We start from the raw sequence: 27,652 nt of genomic DNA on the forward strand, positions 1-27,652 counted from the left end.
TTAATATAATTTTTTTTCATTGACTCTGAAGTAATACGTTTGTTGCTCTGCTTATCTTTAAAAGAAGTTTTCATTGGCCCCATTTTTTTCTTACATGTATCTATAAACCTGTGCTAATTGAAATCTGATATTCCTACAAAGAGAGCTACCTGAGGAATATTTCTACATAAAAATATTTTGTAGCTTCATGTATTCACTCTGCCTTTCATCTCTCTCTCTCTCTCACACACACACACACACACACACACACACACACCGCCTCACATGCTTATGTTACATTTTGGCACATTATAGAAGCAGGTAGCATATCCACTACCTGCTGTTGAAAGTGTTGACGATACTGAATTATTTATTCTATCTTCTACACTATCCAAAATCATTTTGGGTACTTTGACACATTTTGGTCTCTTCCATATGGATACTTCATGGTGGCAGAGTTGCCAGATGCTCGGGTTTTGTGACAGTCTTAGTTTTTCAAGGACTGTTGGAATATTCTTGGGAGAATCTCGCCTTGTTACTGATTCCTATGGAGTGGTAAAATGCTAACATTTCTTTGAAAGTGATTTTCAAGACAAGGAGTTATTACAAAAAAGTTACCAGAATGTCCCAGTTGAGTGTACTTAATATTGGGGTCTTGGTAATAGAGCAGTTTATTATGACATTCACTTGCAATGATTTGGCATCACCCTAATAATGAATTATAAAATTATATATATATTTAAACAAATTTGGGAATATTTCAACAATTGAAGCATCAAATGTTGACTCTCATATAACTTCACCCATTTATCTTATGTTTTATTAACAAAATGCAAAGATGAAGAACAGGTATTGGGGCCAGTAGGTGGTATAGTGGTTAAGGGACTTGACTCTCACACGGTTGACTGTGGTTCAAGTCCTGGATCCAATGGCTTGAAATTCAAGCTGTGTGTATGTATGTTCATGCCCAAAATCCTGAGAGGAGAATGGAGGAGAAGAGATAGCAGTGTGGCCATGACACCCGGAGGGCGTGATCTCTCACTTTCTCTCTTTATATTTCTCTCTGTGTCTCTTGTGAATGCATGCACGTGATAGCAAAAATCTCTCTCTAAATAAAAGAACAGGATATGAACTTTAGTTTCTTTTTATTCTTTATCAATCACACAGTCTTAAATATAACATGTATCTTCTAGAAGTTCATGGAAAATGCATATTATGAAAAAACTGTGCATGGATACTGATATTTTTTGCACCCCAGTAAACTAGTATTTTAATTTCACTTTTCACAAACTTATTGAAGTTTCTTCATGCATGTGGGTGTCTGTGCATGCACATGTGTATAATATATATGCCATACCATCAGATATTTGCAAAGGTATTTAATTTTATTCATCATTATTATTATTAATTGGCTACAGGGCACCTACATTCATCAGAGAGAGAGAGGAGAGAAAGTGAGAAAGCAAGTCACCAGATCTGGGACTCAAACAGTTGTGGACCATGTGGGGAGTCCAGCACCTTATCCATCATGTCACCTGCTGGCCGAGATATTTACTGTACATTTACAATACATATGTAAATGCTAAATAATCGCTTAACTAAATATAATGTCATATTAATAGTCCAAGGATGTTTGCTTTTACTTTTCTGTATGAATAGAAACTCCTGATCTTCTCTTTCAGTCACTGCCTTCAATACATAATCGGAAATTCTGCTTAGTTTTTAAAGTCAATCTCAAGTGTTTTCTTCTTTAATGCTTTCTTTGGCTTTCTTAAGCAATGTCTGAGGTTCTTTCCTTGCTTCTGTCATGGCATTCTGCATATTTCTTGGCATTTCCAGACCATGATTATGTACAAGTAAAGGGAAAAAAGAAAGGACAGGACTGACTCAGAAGGGAAGCCTCCATGCTATAGCCTGTGTAAATGTCTAATGACAGAGAAAGGCTCCTGACTGCCATCATCTGATCTATGGCAGGCAACCCTCAAATGTATGATCTTCAGTTGTAGGCAGTGGGAAACTCAGATAACATGGAGAACTGGAAGAACATGTATCATGAGCTTCTAATGTTTATTTATACCACGTTCAAGAACTTTTGTTAACATTGTTTGGTGAAAAGGGGTTAAACATGATCAAAGAGTGTTTTCATAACTGGTTTTTTCCTTGAGTAATAGACTTCTTCTGCATGTAAGTGGAGACTATTTTCATCCAAAATTCTAACTTGATGTTATTTCTGTTGTTGGAATTATGATGACAGGTTTATAGGCAGCAACTCTAACTTTCTGTTACTAACTGGATACTGGTTCTGGCTTTGCCTTTCATCAGTTAACCTAGGATAGATGAGCTCATTTTGTGCTCTTTAGTCCCTTGTTAAGGAAATGTGGCCTAGGACATTTTAGGTTCTTCTTTCTGTACTATTTGGTGAGTCTTGCATTGCAGTGTAGTGTGGTAGGTGAGACCAAGAGAAACATATCTGAGAAAGTTACCTCATGAGGTAAATTGTGTTGAATAACTCCAGTACTTCATTTAGATAATCTCAATAAGATTTATTTTATAGCATTTTGTACTTTTCATTGGTTCCCTCCAACCCTCACCTTGTGTATGTATGTATTTTCTGTAAACAGAAGGGCAGTTATTTGAATTGTAATCAGTGGATTTTATTTTTTTAGGAAAAAAGCAAAGTTTTAATTTATATAATTTTACATATCTGCTCTACATGTTTCTCTCTTTTATACATTATCCTGTTTCTTCCCATTAAAGTAAATATTTTTTGATGAGAAAACATTCACTGACCTTTTCTTTTGTATCTCATAATTTTTGTAGCATGATAATTTCTCTAAAATGGATTTTAACTTCTTTCAGGGTAAATATAGAGTGTTCTTGCTCCCTAGCCTGCCTTGGTGCTTATTAAGTGTTACTGGGTAGATAATTTTTAGTTTTCATTCTAGTGTTTCCCCTTTATGGTATAGACTGGATAATTAAAATTAAAATTAGAATGTTCACATATAGCATTTAGCAAATTAGTGTTTATAAAAAGTCTTATCTTTAAAATAGGACAAAAAAACCTGGGCACAATCCTAGGACAAATACCTTTGAACCCTTTGCTGTTGCAGATGTACCACATTATTAAATATTGTACTCTCAAACATTTCTTGAGTGGCCACTATCTACAGTACACCTCACTGGCTTTGACTTCTGTAATTAATTATCTAGTGATACTCCTATAATTAATGTATAAGTTAGCAAAACATTGGGGTTACTAAATTATTTGTGGGGATATATTTCCCAAATGGCATATTAAACGCCAAACTCAGGGAAGATTTCAGAGAACTGTCTTGAAATTGCCAAAACAAACATTGGAGGAATAATCAAAACACAGGAATAATCTCTGTGAGAAACATAACCAAAAAATGTCACAAATCAAAGGATAAAGCAACTTGTTACAGTAAAGTGTTCTGGAAAGCAAATTTACAACAAATGCTCTCATGCACCAAAAAATTTAGATGTTATGACTGATTATAGAAAGACTGCATATTTAGGAAACATTTTATTTTGTACTTGATAGCGTTAGCAGGAGATGTGACTCAGTACCATATCTGTTTTTTTGTTAGCTTATTTCTTCTTTGGGCCCAAATTATCTTCCTTTCTCAGTAGTCAAGTATAACTCAGTTGATATGTCAGAAGGAAGATATTCTTCTTATTATTAATAATATATTTTAATTATTATGTGCTATAATATTAATCCTTAAAGATGATAGTGTCCAAAAGCCACTTTGTTGTTGTGTATGTTTTGTTTCACAGGCTTGTGTCTTGATTGAGCTTTCTGAAGCCATTTGAGGGATCGTGCTGTGGCTTAACTGGGCATTGTGTCCTTAGATTTGTGTAACCTCAGCACTGATGGGGTTGGACTGGAGTGATGGTGAGACTTAGAGCCATTACCTTGGGGCTTTAGATTTCCAACTTTATAGTATTTAGAAAGGAACTCTAGAGATTCATGAGTGGCATGAACTAAAGGGCAAAGAACTTTCCAACATGAAATGATATTCTGCTGTTGAAGAATAGTCTTCTACAATAGATTAATCATGAGATGAATTATAAATATTTCACATACTAATTATATTAGTTTATGAAGATAAAACACCATATGAAGTGTTCCCAGCACACTCAGCAAGTTAGATGCTCTTTGCATGTTAATTGACTTAGTTCTTCAAGGCTGACGATCATGAATCCCTGAAGATGACAGAAATTATTATTATGATATTGTACATTCCTGATCTTGGTACCAGGTTGACACTTACCTTTCCCCATGAGTTCCTTTTCTTTGGATCGTATCTTGAGTACTTGATATATTAGGATGGTGAACCAGAGAACAGGGCCTGCAATATTATTAGTGGCTCTATGGAAAAGTAATGGGTACAAAGAAAATGAAAACAAATAATACTTTCTAAAATTATGCTGGATGCCAAATAGAATGGAGCATGGATGCTTCCCAACTTGCTTTTTAACAGTTGGAGCGAACATCATATTGAACACTATACTATAAGCAGAGAATCAACCAGTTTAATTTTTTAGTGTCATTAAAGGAGTGAGTGTCTTTGAATGAATGAATGTCTTATTCATTTATGTACTTATTTCAAATACTTTTTAAGCACCAGTGCAGGATAGGGAACAAGAAGGATATAAGGCTTATACTTACCCTGAAAGAAGTTAAAAATCCATGTTAGGGAAATTATTATGTTATGAAACTGAGATACAAAAGAAAAGAACAGAAAATGTTTTCTCCTCAAGAAATATATACTTTAGGGGACCAGCAGTTAGCGTAATGGCTGTGTCGCTGGACTCCCCGGTGGTCGGCCCAAACCCGGTGGCTTAAAACTCCGGGCATGTGTGCATGCGAGGAGAATGGAGGAGAAGGGATTGTGGCATGGCCATCCTTGCTGCCGGGTCATTTCTTGCTTTCTGTTTCTCTGTCTCTCTCTGTCTGGTGAGTTCACGCACTCTATAGCAAAAAAAAAAAAAAATCCTCTAAAAAAAAAAAGAAATATATACTTTAGGGACCAGTAATTAGCGTAATGGCTATGTCGCTCGACTCCCACATAGTCGACCGCAGCTTGAGTCCCGAACCCCAAGGCTTAAACTCACGCCGGGTGCGTGTGCATGCGTGCCCAAGATCCTGAGAGGAGAATGGAGGAGAAGGGATTGCGGTGTGACTATCCCCCCTGGGGGGCAATTTCTCGCTTTCTGTCTCTATGTCTCTCTCTGTCTGTCTGGCAAGCGCACGCATCCTATAGCAGAAACCTCCCAAAAGAAAAATGAAATATATACTTTAATGAGAAGAAACGGGATAAGGTACAAAGTAGTAGAGAAACATGTAGAACAGATATGTAAAATTATATAACAAATCAGAACCCATGTTTTAAAGACATATTTGGTTACCAGGCCCTTCAGTTTAAACAAATCTCCAATTTATTTTCTTTCTTTGGCTATTATCTATTATTTTCTGTTACCTACTAGGTATTCTATTTATAGACAACAGTTGTGAAGCCTGTCTCATTTCTTCTCTAGTCCAAATGCTGATCTGTTTTCTTCTTTTGTGTCGGGGTAGGGTACCACCACCTATCTCATTATACAAGCTAGAAACCTTTGAGCCACCTCTAGCCTCTCCCTTTCAATAACCACGCCAGATATTTCTATTTCTTTCATTACTTTAACGTCAGTGAGCGCTCTCTGTCCCACTGCCCTGACCACTTCTTATTTCCCGACTCCTTCATGATGTTGCCCAGGAAGCGGCCTGGAGCACATCTCCTTAGGAGAGCCTTCACTGATAGGTGTTAGGTCTCTGACCAGGGCTGTCTGATCCCTCAGTTAATATATGAAGAATGAAAGGTTGAGATGAAGGTATTCAGGTTAGTCTTGCTCTTTTTAATTCTAGTTATATCCCCGTCTTTCTCAAATATACACTATGATAAGAAGTACAATTCTCATCAAAATTCTGAGTCACATTTCGATCTCATATAATTCAGAGTCAGTGTGGAATAAGTGAAAAAGTAGAGGCTTTAGGTCCAGATCAACTTGGATTTGAAACTCATTTCTTCTCACTGATGCTGCTGTAGCATTTAGCCAAACTCCTCGTGCTTTACTTTCTTAATCAGTAAAATGAGGATACTAAGACATATCTCTTTGGCTGGTAGTCATGAGGATCAAATGATAGTATGTATGTAAGGACCTTATATATTCCATAGTCCCCTATCTTTCTTTAGGGTGTTAGTACTGATGTTAGACTATTACAGTGATTTAAGGATTTCCTTAACAAAAATTGATGATGAAGAGTCATGATTTCTTGGGATCAGCAGTTAGCGTAATGTCTACGTTGCTGGACTCCCATGTAGTCAACCGCAGTTTGCGTCCTGGACCTGGTGGCTAAAAACTCATGCCGGGCACGTATGTGTGCGTGCCCAAGATCCTGAGAGGAGAATGGAGGAGAAGGGATTGCTGCATGACCATCCCCCCTGGGGGGTGATTTCTCACTTTCTCTCTGTCTCTCTCTGTCTGGCGAGCGCACATGCCCTATAGCAAAAACCTCTCCAAAAAAAAAAAAAAGAAGGAAAAAAGTTATGATTTCTTTAAAAAATATTATTTTTTTATGATTGATATTACTATTTTTAAGTTTGCTATAGGGCACATGTGCTTCTCAGATAGAGGCAGAGAGAGAAAGGGGAGGTGAGAAAGCAAGCCACTGGGTCCAGGACTTAAACCATGGTTGGCCAAGTGGGAAACAATGCCCTATTGCTCCCTGCTGGCCCCAAAGCCATGATTTTAAAAGAACTAATTTTACCTCGTGTGTATTTGGATATGTTTAGAGCAATTTCCCTTATTTTGAGAGGGGTAGTGATTGATAGTGGTACTTTGATTTTTCAACATCTCACTTTGTATTAAAGTTCTCGACTAATGAACATTCACTGTAAGAAGAAATGGAGAAGTCTTAGTATCATAATAAACCTGCAATAGGTCACCACATTGCTAATAGATAAAATACGAGCTTCTTATCCAGCCTTGGGTATCTCCAGGTCTGAAAAAAGATCACTTTTCCAGTTTTTTTTTAACTGATTACTTACTTCTTTTGAAACTGTTAACTTTAGCTAGCTGTCCCTGTCCTCTGACTTATTCAAATAGCACCCATCCTTCCAGATCCTGGCTCCCCCTGCAACATCCAGTGATCTTGAGACGTCCTGGCTTCTCATTGCTCTTAGTTTTCTTTTCTTTTTCTGAAACTCCATCCACAATTACTGTCTCTGCTTTATTTCACTGTCAGTACAGGACAGAGGTGTTACTTATTTTTTTGTTTTGTTGTTTAATGTTTCCTGCACTTATTGCTTGCTTCACCAACTATATTGTCAGCTCTTTAAGAACAGGGATGACATCTTGTACTTCTTAAATTATCAAGTCAAAAGACTTCACAATATTCTGATTTGTTGACTTCTTGATAGATTGTGTAAAACATTGCTAGATCTATAAATGTTGAGTGCTTTATAGTACCTTGGGTCTTATGAGAATATTCTTAGTACTGGAATCTGGTCCTAAGTGAAATGAATATACACATAAAAAAGATAAAATTTTTGCATTAAATATTTCAAAAGTCTGTAAAAAATAGAATTATGATTTTTCAATAATAGGCCCACTTTCTCTTCTTTCTTGTTACTTTCATCACATGTCTTTTATTGAGTAGGTACTGTGCTAGATATCAAGAGTTAACAGACTTGAGAGGTTACTGGAATAATTTAATAGACACCTGAGTTTAAGTGGCACCTTTGGCTAAAGACTCGGAATAAGTATTATATAATTTGCCTCCTTAAGTATCCACAAGACAAGTCAAGGGACTGGCAACTGCAGCGTGGATTGATGATAAAAATCAGCCTTATGTTGGAGATACTGCTCTGTAGAACGTCAGACCTATAGCCTTGATGTCTTGCCTTCTTAGCAAGTGTTCTTCTCACCATGCTCTTGTATGTACTGTTCTCTTGACCACTGCACCAAGCACAGGAAAAGAAAATTACATAGTAGGAAAAAGCAAAACTTGTACATTAATTGATTCCACACCATGGATAGCTTTTGGGAAATAGGATATTTTATATAATAGCCTGTAAATTGGCCCATCCTAAGAACCTAGGAAATTAAAAGACTACATTTTCTTTTCCTTTAGATAAGACTCCCATCTTGTATTTTTAATTATGTTAGCAAAAAAAACCCACATTATTGATGATTAATGAATATTAGAACTGTTATAAGTTTTAAGAATTAAAATTTAAGTTTTTAGAATTAAAAATTATGTCAAAGTCAAAGACTTTTGAAATGTTTGGGAATAATTATCATTTATGCATGTGTATATCACAGAGCTGCTATCATACTGAAACACTATCAAATTGCTTTAGAAATGATAAAGAGAAGAAAGCAATAGCATGTCTCCCTTAAGTTCTCGTACCTACTTTCATTACCAGTTCCTGACAACGCTATCAGCACTCCCAGTCTGGCCACTGGCATCTCCCTCAGCACGAGCACCTTATTCCAGGCCACTGCCATTTCTGTTCTCCTCTCCTACTGTCCCCCCTTCTTCCAACCAAGACTCCTTACAGTCTGTGTTTTACATGGCAGAGTAACCTCTTCTGTTACCGCTAAGTAATTTAGAAAGTTTCATGAAGTATCTTTATAGAAGTAATAAAAATATTAGAGATTATGCAAAGAAAATTTTAAAACTTTATAATAGAGATATGAATTTAACAGTGATGCTCTGGTTGAAGATACTATGACACAACATATCAGAGATATGTTAAAAAGCATATGTCTCAGAAATCATTTTTAACATGACAAAATAACATAATATTAATAGGGAAAAGCAGATAGGCCCAGCCATAGTGGTGCAGGTGGTAGGAGTGCTGCTACGTGATTTCAGAGGCTATATGAGAAGGCTGCAATTTCGCATCCCAGGACATTCGGAACATGCTGGGCATGGCCCGTGATCCTCGCTGACTGTAGGGATGGGGAGTGAAGCCCTACACTGTGAAGACCCGGTCCAAAGTATGCCCCTCCCCCTCTTTCCTCACCACCTGTCTCAGGAAATAGATAAACTTTAAAAAAAAATAAAAAGACAACAAAGTGTAATAATTTTTTAAAAAGCAAAACCTAAAATGATGAAGTATTATTTAACTATTACAATAGTGGAAATAATAAAAGTGAATACACCTGCTGTGCCTATAATTTTGTCATTTTCCTAATTAAAATCCTTCAATCTCCTCTGATAGGTCTTACCATAATATCCAAAATTATTTTTATGTCATGAAAAAGTCCATTTACTTCTTCAACCTCATCTCTCATTGAAAAAAGTATTCTAGTCACCTTGATCTTCAGGTTTTCAACCAGCCGATGTTCTTTTTTCCTCAGCTATTTTTTCTTTAATTTCATGTCCAGCATTTAGCCTAATACTGTGCAAATAATAAATATGCAATATACTTGCCAGATAAATAGTGGCTGTCTGATTGCAGTGATTATGGGTGATATTGATGTCATTCATATGTTTTTTTTTGTACTCAAGGCATATTCTGTAATGAACATATATTTTCTAATTATCAGAAGAGAAAAATATTGTACTATTCTGGAATTGGAGAGCCTGGTAGGTGAAATTTACTTGGATGAACCTAGAGATTAGGTTATCACAACCAGGTCAAGGGCCTGTTCAAGAAAACCAGTTCTACATGGCGGATAGCCTATGAGGAAATCTAGGCCATCCAGATCTAAGCTCTGCTGTGTGGTATCCACTAGCCACATGTGGCTAAAGGATTTAAATTCACATTCAAATTAATCAAATCAGCAGATGGTGTGGTCGTTAAGGTGCTGGAATTCCTATATGTCTGACCATGGTTTGATCCCGGACCTGGCGGCTTGCTTTTTCACCACCACCACCCCCTACCCTGCCCTCTGCCTGTCTTTTCCTGGCAAAACTCATGTGAAAAACTAAGAATAATAAATAAATAAATAAATAATTCTCTTAAAAATAAATTAATCAAATCAGATTAAATAAAAAAATTTAATTCCTCTGTTGCAGTAGCTACTTTGCAAGTGCTCGTTAGCCACATGTGACCAGTCATATGTGCACAGTACAGATAGAGAACAGTTCTATTACCACGGAAAATGCAGCAGCATTCGGAAGTGCAGTTGGAGAGATCAGGAACAGGAGTAGGTATTGGGGAACAGGATAACCCAAGAGAGGAAACAGAAGCTCAAGGACTTTTGGAATGAGGCTGAGCAACATGAATCTAGACCTGGAACTTAGGTATTAAGCAAAGTGACATGGCTGATGGAATGAAATTTACTCTTTTATCAAAGGCCTACTGAAACCATGCAAAAATCACATTAAGTACAAATAACACAGACCAAACTAGTATCTACACTATGTCAGATTATGTACTGTATCCTGTTTTGTGCTAAATGGCAGGAGGGAGGGGGCCTACTGCAAAGATTTCATGGGGCAAGCATGAGATAACCTAGCCATGAAAGATTATTACTGGATTGGAAGAGCTGTGGCTGGGATACCAATTGCCTGCCCTCTGTTTCTCACTCAACTCCCATTCTATATCATTTACAATATAAAAATATTCATGAGAAAAATGGTTGCGCTTCTGCTAATGATGCTGAGTTATATAGCAATATCTCTTTTTACATATTAGGAAAATAGGGTAAAAGGCAAACAACTGGTTTATTCAAAGCAAGTCTCCCAAAAGAATAAAATGTCTAATCTTGAATTTCATTGTGTTAAATCATTTCGGATTCTTTAAGCAAATATAGCCCAGATTGTAGACACAATGTGCACTGGAAGCAGTTGAAACATGGGCATGGATGCTTTTCCAAATCCATGGAATGGTGTGAGGGTGCTCACAGCACAGAGCCATTTTGGTTAGATGATTATAGTAGCTGCTGCCTTGTTCTTTTGGTGAGATGGTAAGCTAATGATGTAGCCGTTAATTTGAATTTAGCAGACATTTTAAATATAGGTTTCTCTTACAGAGACAAAAGTTGCAATTTAAAGCTCTTCGGTGGTCTAAAAACAGCTTAATTCTCTAGTAGCATGGTAATAAGTACTAATCCAGCTTATACCGTGATTGTAGTATGTCATGTTTGTGAAAGATTGCCCAACTGCTTTCTCTGGGTTTTATGTTAATTTAAAAATATTAAACATAAAACCTTATAACATCTTCACGCTGAGATAAACTGTTCAATTTAACTTGTGCTCAAGCAGCAGCTGTCAGGAATTATCTTGTTCCTAGTGGTTTTTGCTATCACCTTGTGCTCTTTCCTGCCAGAGACACACGGTGGGATGATAAAGCACACCTTGGTAGGATTTATTGCTTAAATAATACCTGAGGCAGGGTGAACATTGGTAGCCTAGGGATTAGCTGCTGGTTGAGCAATGTCATTCATTGTATTATGATCAACTTTTAAAAATAGATGGTAGGGGAGCCAAGTTAAAAAAAAAAATTCCTGTGAGTCACATCTTTCCTTTTGTAGTTATATCTATCACTTCTTTTTGGTTTTTTTTGAGATAGATATTTGAGGAATTGCTTATTACCCCATTTAACTACTATTGTACAAGTGAAAAAACAAAAAGAGATCCCTTCCTAATGTTGGAGGTTAGTTCCACCATTCAGAAGTGGTGACAGATATTTCAAGATGAATTATAAAAATGCAATACATTTCCTTATTTATTTATTTTGAGAGTTTTTTGCTATAGGACTTGTGTGCTCGCCAGAAAAGAGAGAGAGAAAGCGAGAAATCACCCCCCAGGGAGCATGGCCACACCACAATCCCTTCTCGTCCATTCTCCTCTCGGGATCTTGGGCATGCGCACACACGCTCCCAGCGTGAGTTTAAGCCACCAGTCTGGGACTCGAATCCCTATTGACTACGTGGGAGTCTAGCAACATAGCCATTACGCCAACTACTGGTCCCTCCTTTTAATGATTAAAAAACTCAAAAAAAGTGTTAGAATGGGTAGTCCTGAATGGTTACTATTATACAAATCATTGTCAATTCTCTTCTGAACATACTGCATTCAGTATGCTGGAGATTTTAGCTTAGGTTTGAATTGTTTGATTATGACTCAAATGTTAGGGAGGTCATGAGCAGGGTCTTATGGTAAAAGCAGAGCAAAGAGTATGCCTTGGTTAAGTGTTTGCTACAGATTGTCCCATCTGAGGATAATCCTTGTGTAGGAGATCAACAGTTGGATCACAGCAAAAATGAAAAAATAAAGGGTCTATTGTTCATGGAATGCAGAATATTTTTTTCCTTGAAGTTACTGCCACTTAACATGTGTTTCCCAAAATTCATAGGTTTATAAACATAACTTACCAAAAATTGATAATAAATTGCTATATACTTACTCATTTAGATTAATTGTTAATGTTTTTGCACATTTGTTATTTCTCTATGTAAATATATCCATATGAATATTTATTGTTAGTAGCATTTTGACTGAACCATTTAAGAATTAGTTGCAGACATCATGACATTTTACATGTAAATAATTTGACATGAATCTCTAAAGAACAAGAATATGCTCCTACGAAACTGCAATAAAACAATTATACTTAAGAAATTCAAGATTGAAAAAATTTATAATCTTATTTTCAGCCCATATTCAAAATTCCTCCATTTGCCTAATAATATCCTTTATAAAAGCTGTTTTTCCCCTTTCATTATCTAGTCAAGGATAATACACTGGGTTTTGTTCAGAAGCTTCTGTATTTTTTAAATTTACATTTAATCACTGTACAACTTTACAGTGTAGAAAATGAGTTTTCCCATCATTAATATAGTGTATATTACCCCAGTTAAAGTACTGCCATATACATTATCATCACCAGATAAGTTTTCATTTTTGAGTTTGTTAAATTTTCTCTACCACCAAGTCCCTGTTATCCATGATGTTGCTGGAAGAAGTGGGTATTCATCTGCTTTTTAAAATTTATTTATTTTACTTATTTTTTTGGGGGGGGGCATGTCAGAGAGAGACAAAAAAAATGAAAAAGCATGCCGTAGGAGGGATGAACATGCTGCAGTTCCTTCTCCTCTAGTCTCCTCTTGGGGTTTTGGGCATGCAAGCACACATGCCCAGCATGATTTTTCAAGCCATTGCGTTTGGGACTGGAACCACCATTGACCATGTGGAAGTTCAGCTTTTTGTATTCTACACCACCTGCTGGCCCCATTTTTTTTTTATATCTAGATTTTTTTTTTTTCTTTTATGACATTGACATTTTGGAGATATAGTTACTTTGCAGAGTATTTCCTCATGACTAGTTTTACAGAAAGCATTTTTGTCAGGAAGACTACATTGGTGATTTGTATCTTTCTCAGTACATCACATTTGGAAATATATGATATTACTTTGTCACATTATTAGTTATATTATATTTGATCACTTGGTTAAATTGGTGTACACCTGATTTCTCCATTATAAACGTAGTGTTTCTTCTTTGTAATTAATAAGTTATGTGGGGGTTGCATTTAATGCATATTTCTGCCTTGTGAGTGAAAAATATTGTACTTGCTTAGGACTTTATGATTAGACTTTGCTTGCAATAGTGTGTACTGTCAGTGGGATGGGGAAAATAGGATAGGAACGATTACTCAATAACTAGACCCACATGCTATCATCTATTCTTTTATGGAGAATATTGATAAAATAATTTTTTTTTCTCCTGAGGAACAGATATTTAGGTAAGAAAATTCCTATTTCAGGATTTTCTCTTTTTTGTTTTGACGTTTATCTTATTTATACTAGAGAGCATGCAAATAAGAGAGAAAGAGAGAAAAGCACCCTTGTCAGAGTCTTGCTGTGATTCTCATTTTTAGCCCTCTACTTCACCAGTACTTTGGGCATGTATGCATATCCAGGCGTTATTTTCAAGCTAACCAGGGATCCAAACCCTCAGTTGTGGCCTGTAGCAGTGCAATTCAGTTTGCTACTGACTAAACCAGCAAATAGTCCCGAATTTTATTTTCAATTTAATTTTTAGGAAAGTTCATACTTAGTAGTGGTGGTGGCAATAGCTTTGGACAAATATAGGGCATTATTTGACCATTCTTTTTTTTATTTATTTAAATGAGCATAGATAATTTAAAAAATAAATGTAACCCATTGGTTTTTGTTTTTGTTTTTGTTTTTGTAAAGATAAACAAAAATATTATTACTATGGCAATGTGGGTTTAAAGAGTGATCACTGGCTTTTGTTCTTTGTGCCTTTTTAGCCCATGAAGAAGGCACTTGAATTCCTGTTTATGATATATGCACTTATTGTGTAATCATTCTTTTTCTGTGAAAGGCTAGTACTGCAGATCATATAAACACCTGAAGTTAGCCATTTGGCTTGTCTGTAAGGGAGGATTGATAGTAGTTGTAATCATGGTAATAATAAGGATGGTATTTTATATTTATTACATACAGAAAAATAATTTGCAATATAAGTGGTCTACAACTAATTTATATCTGTGTTATAATGAAAAGTATTTTGGTTTCTTGGAAGACCAGCAGTCTCTGTTTTGCTACTCCTTTCTACCAGTATGATCCTAGGAAAAACTCTTAACCTTCTCTAATATCATTTTATGAATGGGAATGAAAGCCGTAACAGTCACATGATGCTATACTGTATTATACTGGTGACATTCTGTGAAAATTGTGCCATCTAAGTTTTTTAAACTGCTCAGGCATTGTGCTTTGACCCCCATTTGTGCCTGTATGTGGTTGGCATCTCATTAGAGAAACATTTCCAGGTTGTCCTGACAATTATTACTCCTTTCTGTTTGTTCCCTTAATACTTTGTGTATGTCTCTATTACAGCAACATTCATGCTGGTAGGTTGTGTAGTTCATGTTTTCTATTCTTCCTGGTTTGAGTTTGGCACATAGTAGTCATTTAGTAAATGTGGAATGAGAGATTAAATAGACACACTTTTCTTTTGAAAACATAGATAGCTATGCTTTTCAGTTTCCATTTTTTTCCCTCCAAGAATAGGAATTAGGCTTTCACCTGTTTTTTATATTTGTGTCTTATGTAAGGAATTTTATAGATTGTACCTCTTGTGCCATTAGCAGTCCAGTAATGGAAAAAAGATATTTTTAAAATACAAATATTGTAGTATACTTTAAAATGGGCATGGGGGAGGGAGTTGAGAGAACATGCCAAGAGAAAAAGACCACACTAGATGAGTCTGTTGCGTAAATCAAAAGGGTTTATGTCATAACACGAACATGTGCCATTCTTGCTCGTATATTGGATTTCAGTAGTTGGTTGCATAAAGAAGTAAAGTGTAATGAAACTGGCAAGGAAAGTATTCCCCAGTCAGCCTTATCTTTGTTCCATTTGTCCTTCAGATAGAGCTTTTCTTGCCTTTTTCAATAAAATCCATCCAGTTTTTTTCTTTTTCTTTCTCTTTTTTTTGCATCTCAGTAACTGAGCTGAGAAGACCAATGAGATGCGGGTCTTTTATAGTTCTTAGCAGCTGCTTTTTAAGAGATCAAAACTTAGAATGCTGCTACATGGTATTAAGGCTCAACTATTGATGTGTCCCTGTAGGGGATATGTTTTTCATGGGATGGGAAGAGGAAAGAGGAGAGAAGGGCAAAGGATGACCTCTTTAAGCATGCTTGGGACAGTAAACCCTAATTTCCTTGTTTCTTAGGATCCTCTTTGCAAGCTCAGTGCTTAACCTGACCGAACTGGCTGCCCTTCGGCCTGACCTTGGGAAACTGAAAAAGATTCTGTACTTCCACGAGAACCAATTGGTATATCCTGTCAAGAAATGTCAGGAGAGGGATTTTCAATATGGATACAACCAAATTCTTTCATGGTAGGTATAGATTGCATCATTATATTTGATCCTTGGCCACTTCTTTTCTTGATAGATAGTTAGCTTTTAAATCTGTAGCTTTATTGTATACTTATTTTAAAAACACCTTAAGGTAGGCACAAATGTTTAAACATACCTTCCATGATAGTAATTACTTGTGCTTCTGCAGTATATATCAAAGCTAATCTTTTTATAAAATACATGTATGTAATAATCTAGTTATATTTTGAACTAATTATCTAGCTGTATTTTTGACAACATTCAGGATAGAATCAAAGGATTGACAGGGACTTTCACTCCTTGATTTCATGATACATTGTTTAAGGCATTCTTTTAGAAAGAGCACTTAGTAAACTCTTGTTTATCAATAATTCTCACTATCTTCAGCTAAAATCAAAATAGAAATTTTAAAAATTTAAGCATCATGATGAAGCAAGAGGTTTTACACCTCCACCCCCTTTTGATTAAAAAATTGATAAAACTATGGAAAATGAATCTCTTTGTGGTGTTCTAACCACCCCCCCCCATTGAGTCTTCTGAAATGGCACAGCCTTAAAATACCATGACATTTCAAAGGTGATGATACTTCTCTATTGTTACTTCAACAAAGTATATCTCCTGAAGCTTAGTTAATGAAAGAAGTTAATAACAACTTTGAAAAGACTTTGCTATTGAATCCTATCCAAATGAATGTAACAGTCAAGTGGAATTTGTTTGATGGTGATTTGGTGCATTTTATTCACCTTTTATTAGCAGCTATTAGCAATTGGGATGGATGACTGGTTTAAACAGACCCTCAACTCTTGCAAGCATGTTCTATAGTTCAGTTGACATAAAAATACAACTATATGGTAATAATTTGGTGTTTTGAGCATTTTGTAAATGTTTTCCTACAATCATTTTTACAAGCTGCTTCAATTCTGAAGTAGCAGTGCTATCAAAATAGAGTGGAACTGCTTCACGTCAAATGTCTCATAAAAAGCAACTGTTTTAAAATTTCATAATAAAATTAAAATATTTTATATTGAAACAGAGAAGGGAACTATGTTTTGAAAACAAAAATAAAACCACTTTGTGTTTTATCAATATGGAAAACATTTGTAATATTCTTTTGATTTCTTGAATTAGCATCATTCTTTTCCTCAGATAGTGTGTTATTACCCCCTGGGAAATCACTGGAAAAAATTAAGTCTATTTTTCCCTTTATGAGTGGCTTTAAAGTTAATGGAAGTTATACACGCTCATATCAGAGAGGAAATGCACCAGGAAGGATATTTCTGTAAACTATCTTGGATCTTTAATTTACCATACACTGATTTTTAAGAAAGTAAATAGTTGGGCTGCGTGCCCTTTGAGGGCAGATACCCTAAAAACTGTTAGCTTACTGCCCCTCCTCTCTCTCATAAAGGATTGTTTTTGCACATAGAGAATGAGACTGTAAAAGCTTTTGTATGATTTTTTGGCATTGCCCTTTTGGAGAGGGTAAACTAATAGACAAAGCTTGGAGAGAAAAAAGTAGACCTCATCAATAGGTTTCATAATAGAAAAAAAAAAAAAAGGTTCACAGTTATCCAGAGGAAAAATAAGAGTGTCAAAAAGCAATCCTGTTCAGATTCTCTTTGAAAAGTATGACTCTTGCTTTCTCAAATGTTTCTTTAGTTTTCTTGCTGACTTCTGCTTTTGTTGGCACTGTCAGATTTCTTTCTTGACCGGGTGGCAGTTAAAGACTTTAAAGGTGACTGACATAAGCACTCACCTTAAACAGAGGTTTCACTAACCCTCTGACTTATGAACTCATGTCATAACGATGTATTATGACCTGTGGATCGCTATTACAATATGTGACATATGGTGAAAACAGTCTAGCTATAAAACATCCTTCAACTTTTCGTACATTGTTGTATTGGCTTCCTTATTGCTTATTGTTGTGTCAGCACTTCTGTGATATTCCTTTGTATTATCCATGTTGTAATCATCCCCACTCCCAAATTTGCACTAGGTAGCAACTAAAACCAAACAAAAAAATTATATGGAAATCTAGGTCAGAAAGTGGCAGGTCAACATTTCTTTTGATGGTTTCTCATTCTACTATGTACTATGTAGTAATAGGGAATGTAGCTGTCTCTAACTACTAACCTGAGGATTTGTTGTTTTATTCCTATTCTATGAATTCTACTTATTTTATTGTGTTTTGCAGACCTGTGGACTTAGGTGTTATTTTTCTATCATTTTTAGAATGAAATAAAACTAACTGGTTTATCTATTTAATATTGTATACCTTTCCATCAAAGCATTTGTATGCCTTTCACTGAGAATCTATTAACACCAAGTCATTGGTTAAAGCTAAGAGAATATTGTCAAAAATAAAAACAATAATTTATTAAATCTATTTTTGATCCATAAAGGGATCATACTACACATTTAGGTTCTATCCAGCTCACCCATGGTTATCATTTGTTTTCACTGCTGTTCAAGAAAGTGTTACAGACAATTACGAAAACAGCCGACATGTTTATATTACATAAACTTGTTTTCCTATTTCTTTATAACAATATACTTTAGATTATTTTTATTTAAAATATATTAAGAAGAGTAAAAATAGTCCATTTACCAAAAACAGTAGCCAATATTACATTTATGTTTAATTTTGAGGACTCGTGGTATTGCTCTCCTTTATAGTACATTCCTTTTATGTAATCAGACCCAGTTATATGGACCTCTGATGCATTTCTTCTAATATTGTTCTACTTCTCAGATGTTCCAAATAAAATATAATAGTGACAAAACTATTTGTAAAAATACCCAATCCTTGCTGTGTAGTCCAAGAATTGAAAAAAAAAAAAAAGCCTAACACAGTTTCTTGAAGCAAGGACTAAAGCAAGAAAGAGTTTAACCAAATAGTGCTAAAGGTATCATGCCCCAGTATGAAAATAGCTTAATCAGGTTTAACTCTTTTGAAGGTAGTGAGAAATAGAGCAACCATTCCGCTCCCAGTAGGACAGTGAAAAACAATGTGCACAGAAACTCATCATTGGCTGTCGGGGCACACACTCAAGGGCACACTGTACTTGATGCCATTACTGATACAGGAAGTTTCTGACACTGTGAAAATACTTTTGTTTGCAATCTCAAGTAATCCCATCAAATTATTTAACTTCCCTTTTGCCTTTCCTCCTTGGTCCACCAATCCAACTTCTTGTGATACAATATTGTTAAAACCAACTTACCTGTTAGAGACACTTTGATAGATAATGGTGGGAAATCGAGAGTTCTTTGCAAACTTAAGGTGTAGTGTAACTTTGTTTCATATACAGAGGCTTATAAAAATATCTCCAAATGAGTCCTAGGTTTATCATTACACTTACCCTTTCCCTTTACAGCCTGGTGGCTGATGTGATCGTATTCAACTCAATTTTTAATATGGAGTCATTTCTCACTTCTATTGGAAAATTTATGAAGCTGATTCCTGATCACAGACCGAAGGATCTGGAAAGCATCATCAGACCCAAGTGCCAAGTTATTTACTTTCCCATCAGATTTCCTGATGTGAGCAGGTCAGTTTATTTGACTCTGTTGTCAGTGTTGTATCATAAATCACTCCACAAATGTGTAGAAATTGGTGTTCCTCTTGCCAATTTTAACTTTTCAGACTAAGCATGGTTAATTAGAGAATTGAGTTCTATCTCACTGTGTTGTAACTTACAAAGATTTTAAATAATCATGTGTCCAACGTATCACTGAGCGGTTAGTTCAGATATTGAGTTCTTCCATTCTTTTCTTGTATTTATTTGTTTAACAAAGCAAGCTGCTTTGACTTTTAAACTTGCTGTTTTGTTTCTTTATTTGTTGTTTTGTTACAGAAGCCATTGTCAGGCATATTTCTCAACCAGCCCATTGGTTTATATGTTTGATAGCAACTCTCCTAAGTAAATCAATGATAAGTCTCACTGCTTGAATTACTTTCATTTTACATACTTTTATCTTCTTTTTGGTGTCTTTTTCTTTTCCTTTTTCATTCTTTCTTTTTTTTTTTGGTTCTCCTAATTTTTATAGTTACATTATCTTAATGAGGAGTTAAGTCTTCTATTGGGTTGCAACTGCACTTAATTGCCATTTCTGTTTCTGAGTTACTAAGGACATTTTTTATTACCCTAGTTGCTGGGCCCACCCTGAATTAGCAATGGATGATGTGGCTCAAAGGGAACATTCTGTAATTTCTTTTTACTTTTGATTAAATCTAGCAGAACTATTTTTACTACCACCAGGAATATTTCTCCCTTGTGAATAGAAAGTTTACTTTAGTGGGACTCGTGCTAACTGGAAATGCCGCTGGTTTTTTTTTTTGTTGTTGTTGTTATGTTTTTTTTTGACTGTGGTCTTAACATGAGTTCAGAGATAGCCGTCTCTTCCCCATCCCCGAAATGAGGACAAGGCATGATTTAATGTCCTTACATGCCATGCAAGGAGGTCCCCGTTGGTCTCTATGTTACACGGTTACTGATGTGGCTCATATTTTGCTGTAGCTACGGACAGTATTCCTCATTCAGAATCCAAATGCTGATTTATTTGTGTGTCTTGTTAATATTTCACTGAAGAAAAAAATCTACCCCACACCAAATCAAGTTAGTCATAAAATAGAAGTTAGATCACCTAAGTCCAATCCTTACTTTATGGAGTACTGAAAACAGTGGCCCAGAGAAGTAGATACTGACTTCTATTTACCCTGTCCTCATAACAGACAATTAAAGTATTAAATTTTAGGCCATGTAACTTCTTTTTTTTTGAGAGGCTTTTTGCTATAGGGTGCATGTGCTCACCAGAAAGACAGAGACAGACAGAGAGTAAGAAAGCGAGAAATCACCCCCCAGGGAGGATAGCTATGCCGTAATCACTTCTCCTCCACTCTCCTCTTGGGATTTTGGGCACACACGTACATGCGCCCGGCGTGAGTTTAAGCCACCGGGTCCGGGACATGAACTGCGGTTGACTACATGGGAGTCCAGCGACATAGCCATTACGCCAACTGCTGGTCCATAGACCATGTAACTTCTGATTTATTTTTGTTTTTATTGTTCAAGTTTTTTGATATTATACATGATTTATCAAAAATATAAAATGATTTGTCATTTTGAAAATTATAATGAAGTGGAACTAAAATCAAAAACTGTTTTCAGATTACTTATTTGTGTGTTATGGTTTATGTGTGTATATCTATGTGTAACATGTATTGGATTATTGGAAAAGCAATGGCTACTTTCTGTGTTTTCTGTGCAAAAATGCATCATGACTTTTCCGACATTGCAATATTTGTAGACATATAGTTTTTCTACGTGTGATGAGAGAGTAAACTTTTGAAAAATGTAATTATTATACTATAGGTCTGTCAGTAGCTAGAACACAGTTATATCTGAATTAAAATTTTAAAATATGAAACTTTATTTTTGACCTAAATTTTTTGTATAATATACAGGCAAAAATGACATTTTTAAGTGAGTGAGTAGGTGGTTATAGATCATCTTAATTATTACTGCTATAGAATTCCAAAGAAATTACATGATTTTAAAAATTCATTTACATCTACTATGTTTCTACAACATCATATGTTTAATTCACCTGTGGCAATTGAATAGTTTTATTAATTTAGACCGTATTACCATAAAGGAATCTAGCTAAATAGAAGGTTAAGAAATGTTGTGGCCAAGATAACATTCATAAGCAAGGTCTTAGCCCAGAGTGTTATTTGAATTATTTTCAAATGGTAATTTGCTTTATACAACCCGAACTCATATAGTGTAAGTAAGTGATTATTTGCATGAATGACAATCATTCTAATGCCTGCAGTCTTAAAAGGGTTTTATTTTGTTGAGATGTTGAAAAATATTTAGTAATTCCAAAGGCAAAATAACCAAAATGATTAAAAAATTTTTGAATGCTTATATCTTTCTCCCTATACAAATATTACTTAGTGTTAGAAAAAATGAATTTAAGTAAAAACAAAGGAGAAGATACAGTTTAATTATTAATACAATTGACTATATAATGCATAGTATAATATAATGGGTATTTATTAGAGAAGAGGAAAAGCTATGTTCTCAGCAAAACAGCAGATAATGGAGTTGTTTCTGTTTAACTCAGAGCAAATGACCAAGGCATTCAGTGGTATTGCACTTGCTGCTAATTATTGCCCCCCTCACCCATGCCCTACCTCACTACCCAAAACCAGAAAAATAGTAGTGAGAGAGGGGCCAGACAGTGATGCACAGTAACATAATTTTCTGCTCTGCCAGGCTGATCCATGTGGGATGGTACTTGCCCATGATCTAGGATTGCCTGAAAGCTGAGAGTGGATCCCAACATGAGAACCCTGTTTAAAGTTCCTGTCTCTCTCTCTCTTTCTTACTCACTCATGGAAGAAATAAATACAGAAACAAACAAACAAACAAAAATCAAAAAACAAAAAGAAACAGGGAAAGCAAATAGTCCCTTGAACATATTTTATCTATTCAGCAATCTGGGATGGAAAATTTCTTAAACACTGTACTCACATAGACATGCATTTGAGTCTTGACCACCGATTGACTCAGTGACCTGTGCAGTGAAATAACCCTGAGCTTAGGTTTGTTTGTTTGTATTTATTTATTTATTTATTTATTTATTTATTTAGATTTGACCAGAGAGGGATTGTGGGGGTAGGAAAAGTGAGGAAGCAAACTGCCAGGTTCCAGACTCAAACTGTGGTTGACCGTGTGGTAGTCCAGCACCTTCAACCCCCACACCACCTGCCAGCCCTGAGCTTAGTTTTTTGTTTGTGTTTGTGTTTTGTTTTCTTTTAATGGCTATGATTATACTTACCTTATCACTTCAGAGGGATGATGTAGGGATTAAATGAAATAATGCATGCCAAATGCGTAGGATAGTGCTTGACATATAATAGACCCCCAACAAAAGGTTATTTATATGTGTGTGTGTGTGTGTGTGTGTGTGTGTGTGTGTGTGTGTTTGTTAAGGTTTTTGTGATAGACTGTGTGTGCTTACTGGAGGGAGACAGAGGGAGACAGTGAGAGGGAAAGTAAGAAATCACCCTTCACCCAGTGGTGATGACCACCCTGCAGCCCCTTTTTCTCCTGGGATTTTGGGCATCATGCACACATGCCCAGAGTTATTTTCAAGGTGCCAGGTTTAGGACTGGAACTGAGGTCAGTCATGTGGGAATCTAGCACCTCAACTCCCATGCTACCTGCTGGGCCAAATTATTTAATTTTACTAATTCCCCTACTCTATTAATTTTTAATCAAGTGCATTTATTACCTAATGAATATAGAAGATTGTGTCCCTTCTACTTCCTACTTTTTCATAATTTGATAATGATAGTAGAGAACTACTCTACCAATAAGTTAGTCTGATATGAGTAGAAGTAGGTTTATTTATTTAATCACCCAGACTCAGTCATTGGTCTCACCAGACTCTACCAACTATTGACCAAGCCTACTTCTTTGGTCACTCTTTTCCTATTTTCTCTTTATTTAATGAGCTTAACTCCATATTCCATCATTATACTTATTCTCTTGCATATGTTCTCAAATCTTTTATACCCTTTGGTTCATATTTTATTGACAAAACTCTTAGCATGATTGAATCCATTTGTTCATCTACTCTCTACTTATGCCTATAGGACTGAACATGACCAGAGAAGATATGTAACTGTACTTTCTAGTGTGGTCTAAATTTATGACTCCTACATTCACATGGGCCCTTGAACTAACTGACAAGCATACAATATTTCTCCTTTTCTGGATAATTGATTATTACCTTTTTCTCTTTTTGAAACCTTTAATACAAATTTTTCTATCTTCATTCTCAGCTGTTAAGAAGATAGAAGCAATCAGAACAGAGCTATTGTACATTGACACCCCCAGTCTACCTAGTTATGTGTTTCTGGGTGCTTACTCCCCGTCTTTACACTGATTAGTGTGGATGAATTGACCTTGCCACTATCCCAGACTCGATTTCTTCTTCTTGTCACATACCTAAGTACTATTATTCCAGCATTTTTCCCTTTTCTGCTCTCCATCATCAGTATTGCTCTCTTCTGAATCATTCCTTTTTACTGTTTTCTGAATCATTTTGATTAACATGCCAAACAATACTATAATTTCTTAGATTGAAAGAAAAAAATATCTCTGGGATTTACTTCTTCCTTCTGCCACTGCCTCATTTCTCTTCTCTGAGTAGCACAACCTCTTAAAATGGTTGTTTACACTCGTTGCTTTTAATTTCTAGTTTTCTCCTTAAACTGTTCCACTGAAACTGTTTCTGTTAAGTTCCTCAATGATTCCCTTGCCTCTAAGTCCTTTGGTCCATTCTCGATAGTCATCTGATATACATATTGGTAGCGTACTTCAATTGCTTCTGAGAGACACAGTCCTCTGATGTTCACACAGGTTCGTGCTCTCTGTCTCCTTTGCTGGTTCCTCATCTACACCCTGACCTTTCCACATTGGAGCCCTCTCTGGTTCCCTTGAATCTTAAGGGACTGGTGGAAGAAGAACTCAAGACTGAAATGAGATGAAAAAGTAAGAATCAGGAGGTCAGCAGGAGATAATTATCTTTGGAATAAATAGAAGGAGTTTGAAGGAGATTATCAGTGGTGTATTTGGAGCAGTGAGGTTAAGTCATTTGAAAGCTAAAACGTATCTTTGAATTTGACAGTTGAAAGGGTCAGTGACGCTCTACCCAGCATTCTTAATTTACAGAAAAGTTTCTTTTTTTTTTTTTTTTTTTTTTTTCTGGTGGCTAGGTAAACTTAGAATTTGTCTCTGTCTCTGCCTCTTTTCTCTCTCTCTTTCTCTCACACTCACACCCTACACTTCTCATTTTATGGATGGAAGCTCCACAGCCTGGAGAAGTGATGTATTTTCTGGTGATCACACAGCTAGATCACACAGAGCAGGAACTAGAACTCGTATCTTAACATCTCCATACAGTACACAGGCCACCACTTATTGTAAGTGCAACTTCAGAGGTCTTGATTATCTTGATTTTTCAGCTGACAGCAGATTAGCAGCATCAAATTGGGGGTGTGATAAAGGCAGACTCACTGACAGCATGGAAACTTAGAATTTGTCTCTGTCTCTGCCTCTTTTCTCTCTCTCTTTCTCTCACACTCACACCCTACACTTCTCATTTTATGGATGGAAGCTCCACAGCCTGGAGAAGTGATGTATTTTCTGGTGATCACACAGCTAGATCACACAGAGCAGGAACTAGAACTCGTATCTTAACATCTCCATACAGTACACAGGCCACCACTTATTGTAAGTGCAACTTCAGAGGTCTTGATTATCTTGATTTTTCAGCTGACAGCAGATTAGCAGCATCAAATTGGGGGTGTGATAAAGGCAGACTCACTGACAGCAGTAAAAAGTGACAGCTGATTGACAGCTTGACAACAAGGGAGGAGAAAGATAAACTATTTTTAAAAAAATATATGGGAAGCGAAAAAACATAGCAGCCTGGAGCAATGCTATGGCAGGGCAGGCAACTCTACACATCAAATAACCCCTGCAGACATTTCTCCATGATTGGACAGCTTGTACATCAAAAGGAGGACTGTGATTTATTAAGTGAGATTAAATGGTAACCAGTACATTTCATTTGAAGAATATAGGAAAATGAACAATACACTTTGGGCAGACATTACAAATGATAGCAAATGGAAGTAAATCGTATGCCTTCTCTAAGGTGTACAGGGGCCAGATAGACCTAAAGGAAGACTACCGTCTAAAGCCTTTCCCATGCAACTGTAACATCCTCAAGCTTTAGGTGACCAGGCAACATTTCAGTAAGCTGTCATTTTTAGATCTCCCTAATTAGCGCTTTGCCATTGACCAAATCCCTTTTCTGCATTGGCTTCTTCAATACGGAAGGCTTCCAGGCTTGCCAGGTGATAAGTCGTCGAAAAGCAGATTCTAAAACATTAATTTCAGAAGATAAATGTGATCTTCAAATGTGGTGAAATGGGACTCACAACTGGAATATATCATTAAAGAAAGCTGTTCTGTGTTAGGATATAGATCAGATCAAGAATTAAGGCACTTTCTTTGTATGTTTCATGGAACCTTGTCATGGAACTTTGGGGGCAAAGCAGTATGTGATAGATAGGAAAAAGGTAATCGTGTAGCCTGAAAAGCTAGATGCTGTAGGAAGCCCACATTTATCTTCTCTAGATTATGTGTTTGTCATAACAGCAAGAACTTTAGAGTTATTTGAATTATCTAGTGTTGTGTACCAGTCTCAGTCTTACTAAATCAGAACAGCTGAAGAACTTGTAGCTGATTGCTTGACAATGTCATCTTTTAAAGGTAGAGCTACCTGTACAGTTTAACCTTATTAATTCTTACTTATGCCTGCATTGTACTAGGTATATTATGTGTATTTTAGCTTGTTACCTTTACAACAACTCTAAAAGATATTTCTCACCTTTAGTTGAAGAAACTGAGGCATAGAGAATGTAAATAACATTTTACCCACAGTCAAACACACAGATAGTAAAGGTAATATTAGAAATCAAGCACTTTTTACCCTGTTTTAGAACCCAAACTATTAACAGTCTTACAAAATAGACTACTCTACAAAGAGAAGTTTTGGTTTTTCATACATAACTTAGACCAAAGAAGAATAAATGGCTAATAACGAACTCACAGGGCCCCGCTGTGTTTGTACAGGGACCAGGGACACTCCTACATAGTGCTGAAGATGGGTTGGACCCTGTTGAGGGTCTTGATATGTTTGTGTGTGTGTGTATGTGTACATGCACACACATACATGTGTATGCCTGAAAATAATAAAATTTTAAGAAGTGAAAGAGAATTGACATGCTGAATGAAATCACACATGTTATAGTAATATATTGGAGCTCAGAAAATGTTATCTTGAACACTGGCACTTTGTCATGATGGATTGAAAACTTAGAACCAAGCTCTCTTTCTCTGACCTCTCCCCATGCCCAATCATCTTTGATCCTTTTTCTTTCTCAAAGTACAAGCAAGTCCTTAACTCTGATATTCTATTATCTACCTGAAGATTGGGCTCCCCCCCTTTCCCCTTCCCCCCAACGAAAAATAACCAAGAAAATAATTAGCCTTCTCGCTGAGGTTCATTAACTAAATTTATATCTTAGGAAGGATGCTTGAGGAGTGTGAGTACACCTGGATAGAGTTTGTCTCAAGCTACTGTACACTTCATAGGCCCATTCAGTTCCCATGAAAAATAATTTACTCACCACTGTCAGAACATTTGACCCAATCTTTTCCCCAAAAATGCTTTACTCTAAAATTTCCCGACCCTCTTAGTTTCTCTTTTCCCTATGAAGAGAGTATTTCCGTTTCAACCCTCTGACCCCTATTTGGGTTCATATTTTCTATTTCTCATATATATTATACACATACACATGCACACACACACATATATACCTTAAATAAAGTTTATATGCCTTTTCTTAAAAAAAAATTAATCTGCCTGTTGCCTGTTGATTTCAGCAAATGTTTAGAGAGAAAGGGAAAATTCTTTTAGCCCTACAGTTATAAACAGACTCGGACTTTAGAAAGCAGATTGTTAAACGACTGAAGTTCTAAAAAAAAAATACAACTCAAGAGCAAGTAGAAATCTTGGGGACCAGCAGGTAGTGTAATGGCTATGTCGCTGGACTCCCATGTAGTCGACTGCGGTTTGAGTCCCAGACCCAGTGGCTTAAACTCACGTTGGGCATGTGTGCGTGC

General features: G+C 36.1%; 1 protein-coding gene across 6 annotated transcripts in view; it reads left to right on the forward strand.

Moving 5' to 3' along the window:
- Positions 1 to 27,652, forward strand: part of QTMAN (queuosine-tRNA mannosyltransferase) — a 433,127-nt gene that overhangs the window by 198,324 nt on the left and 207,151 nt on the right. For all 6 annotated transcript variants that reach the window (XM_014592037.2, XM_027776188.1, XM_027776186.1 and 3 more), the window contains 2 exons: positions 15,708 to 15,875; positions 19,256 to 19,429. In XM_014592037.2, coding sequence (XP_014447523.1) covers positions 15,708 to 15,875; positions 19,256 to 19,429 — 342 coding nt within the window. The remainder of the gene's footprint in view (positions 1 to 15,707; positions 15,876 to 19,255; positions 19,430 to 27,652) is intronic.

Source organism: Tupaia chinensis, unplaced genomic scaffold (genome assembly GCF_000334495.1).
Source record: "Tupaia chinensis unplaced genomic scaffold, TupChi_1.0 Scaffold000638_1, whole genome shotgun sequence".
Taxonomy (NCBI): Eukaryota; Metazoa; Chordata; class Mammalia; order Scandentia; family Tupaiidae; genus Tupaia; species Tupaia belangeri.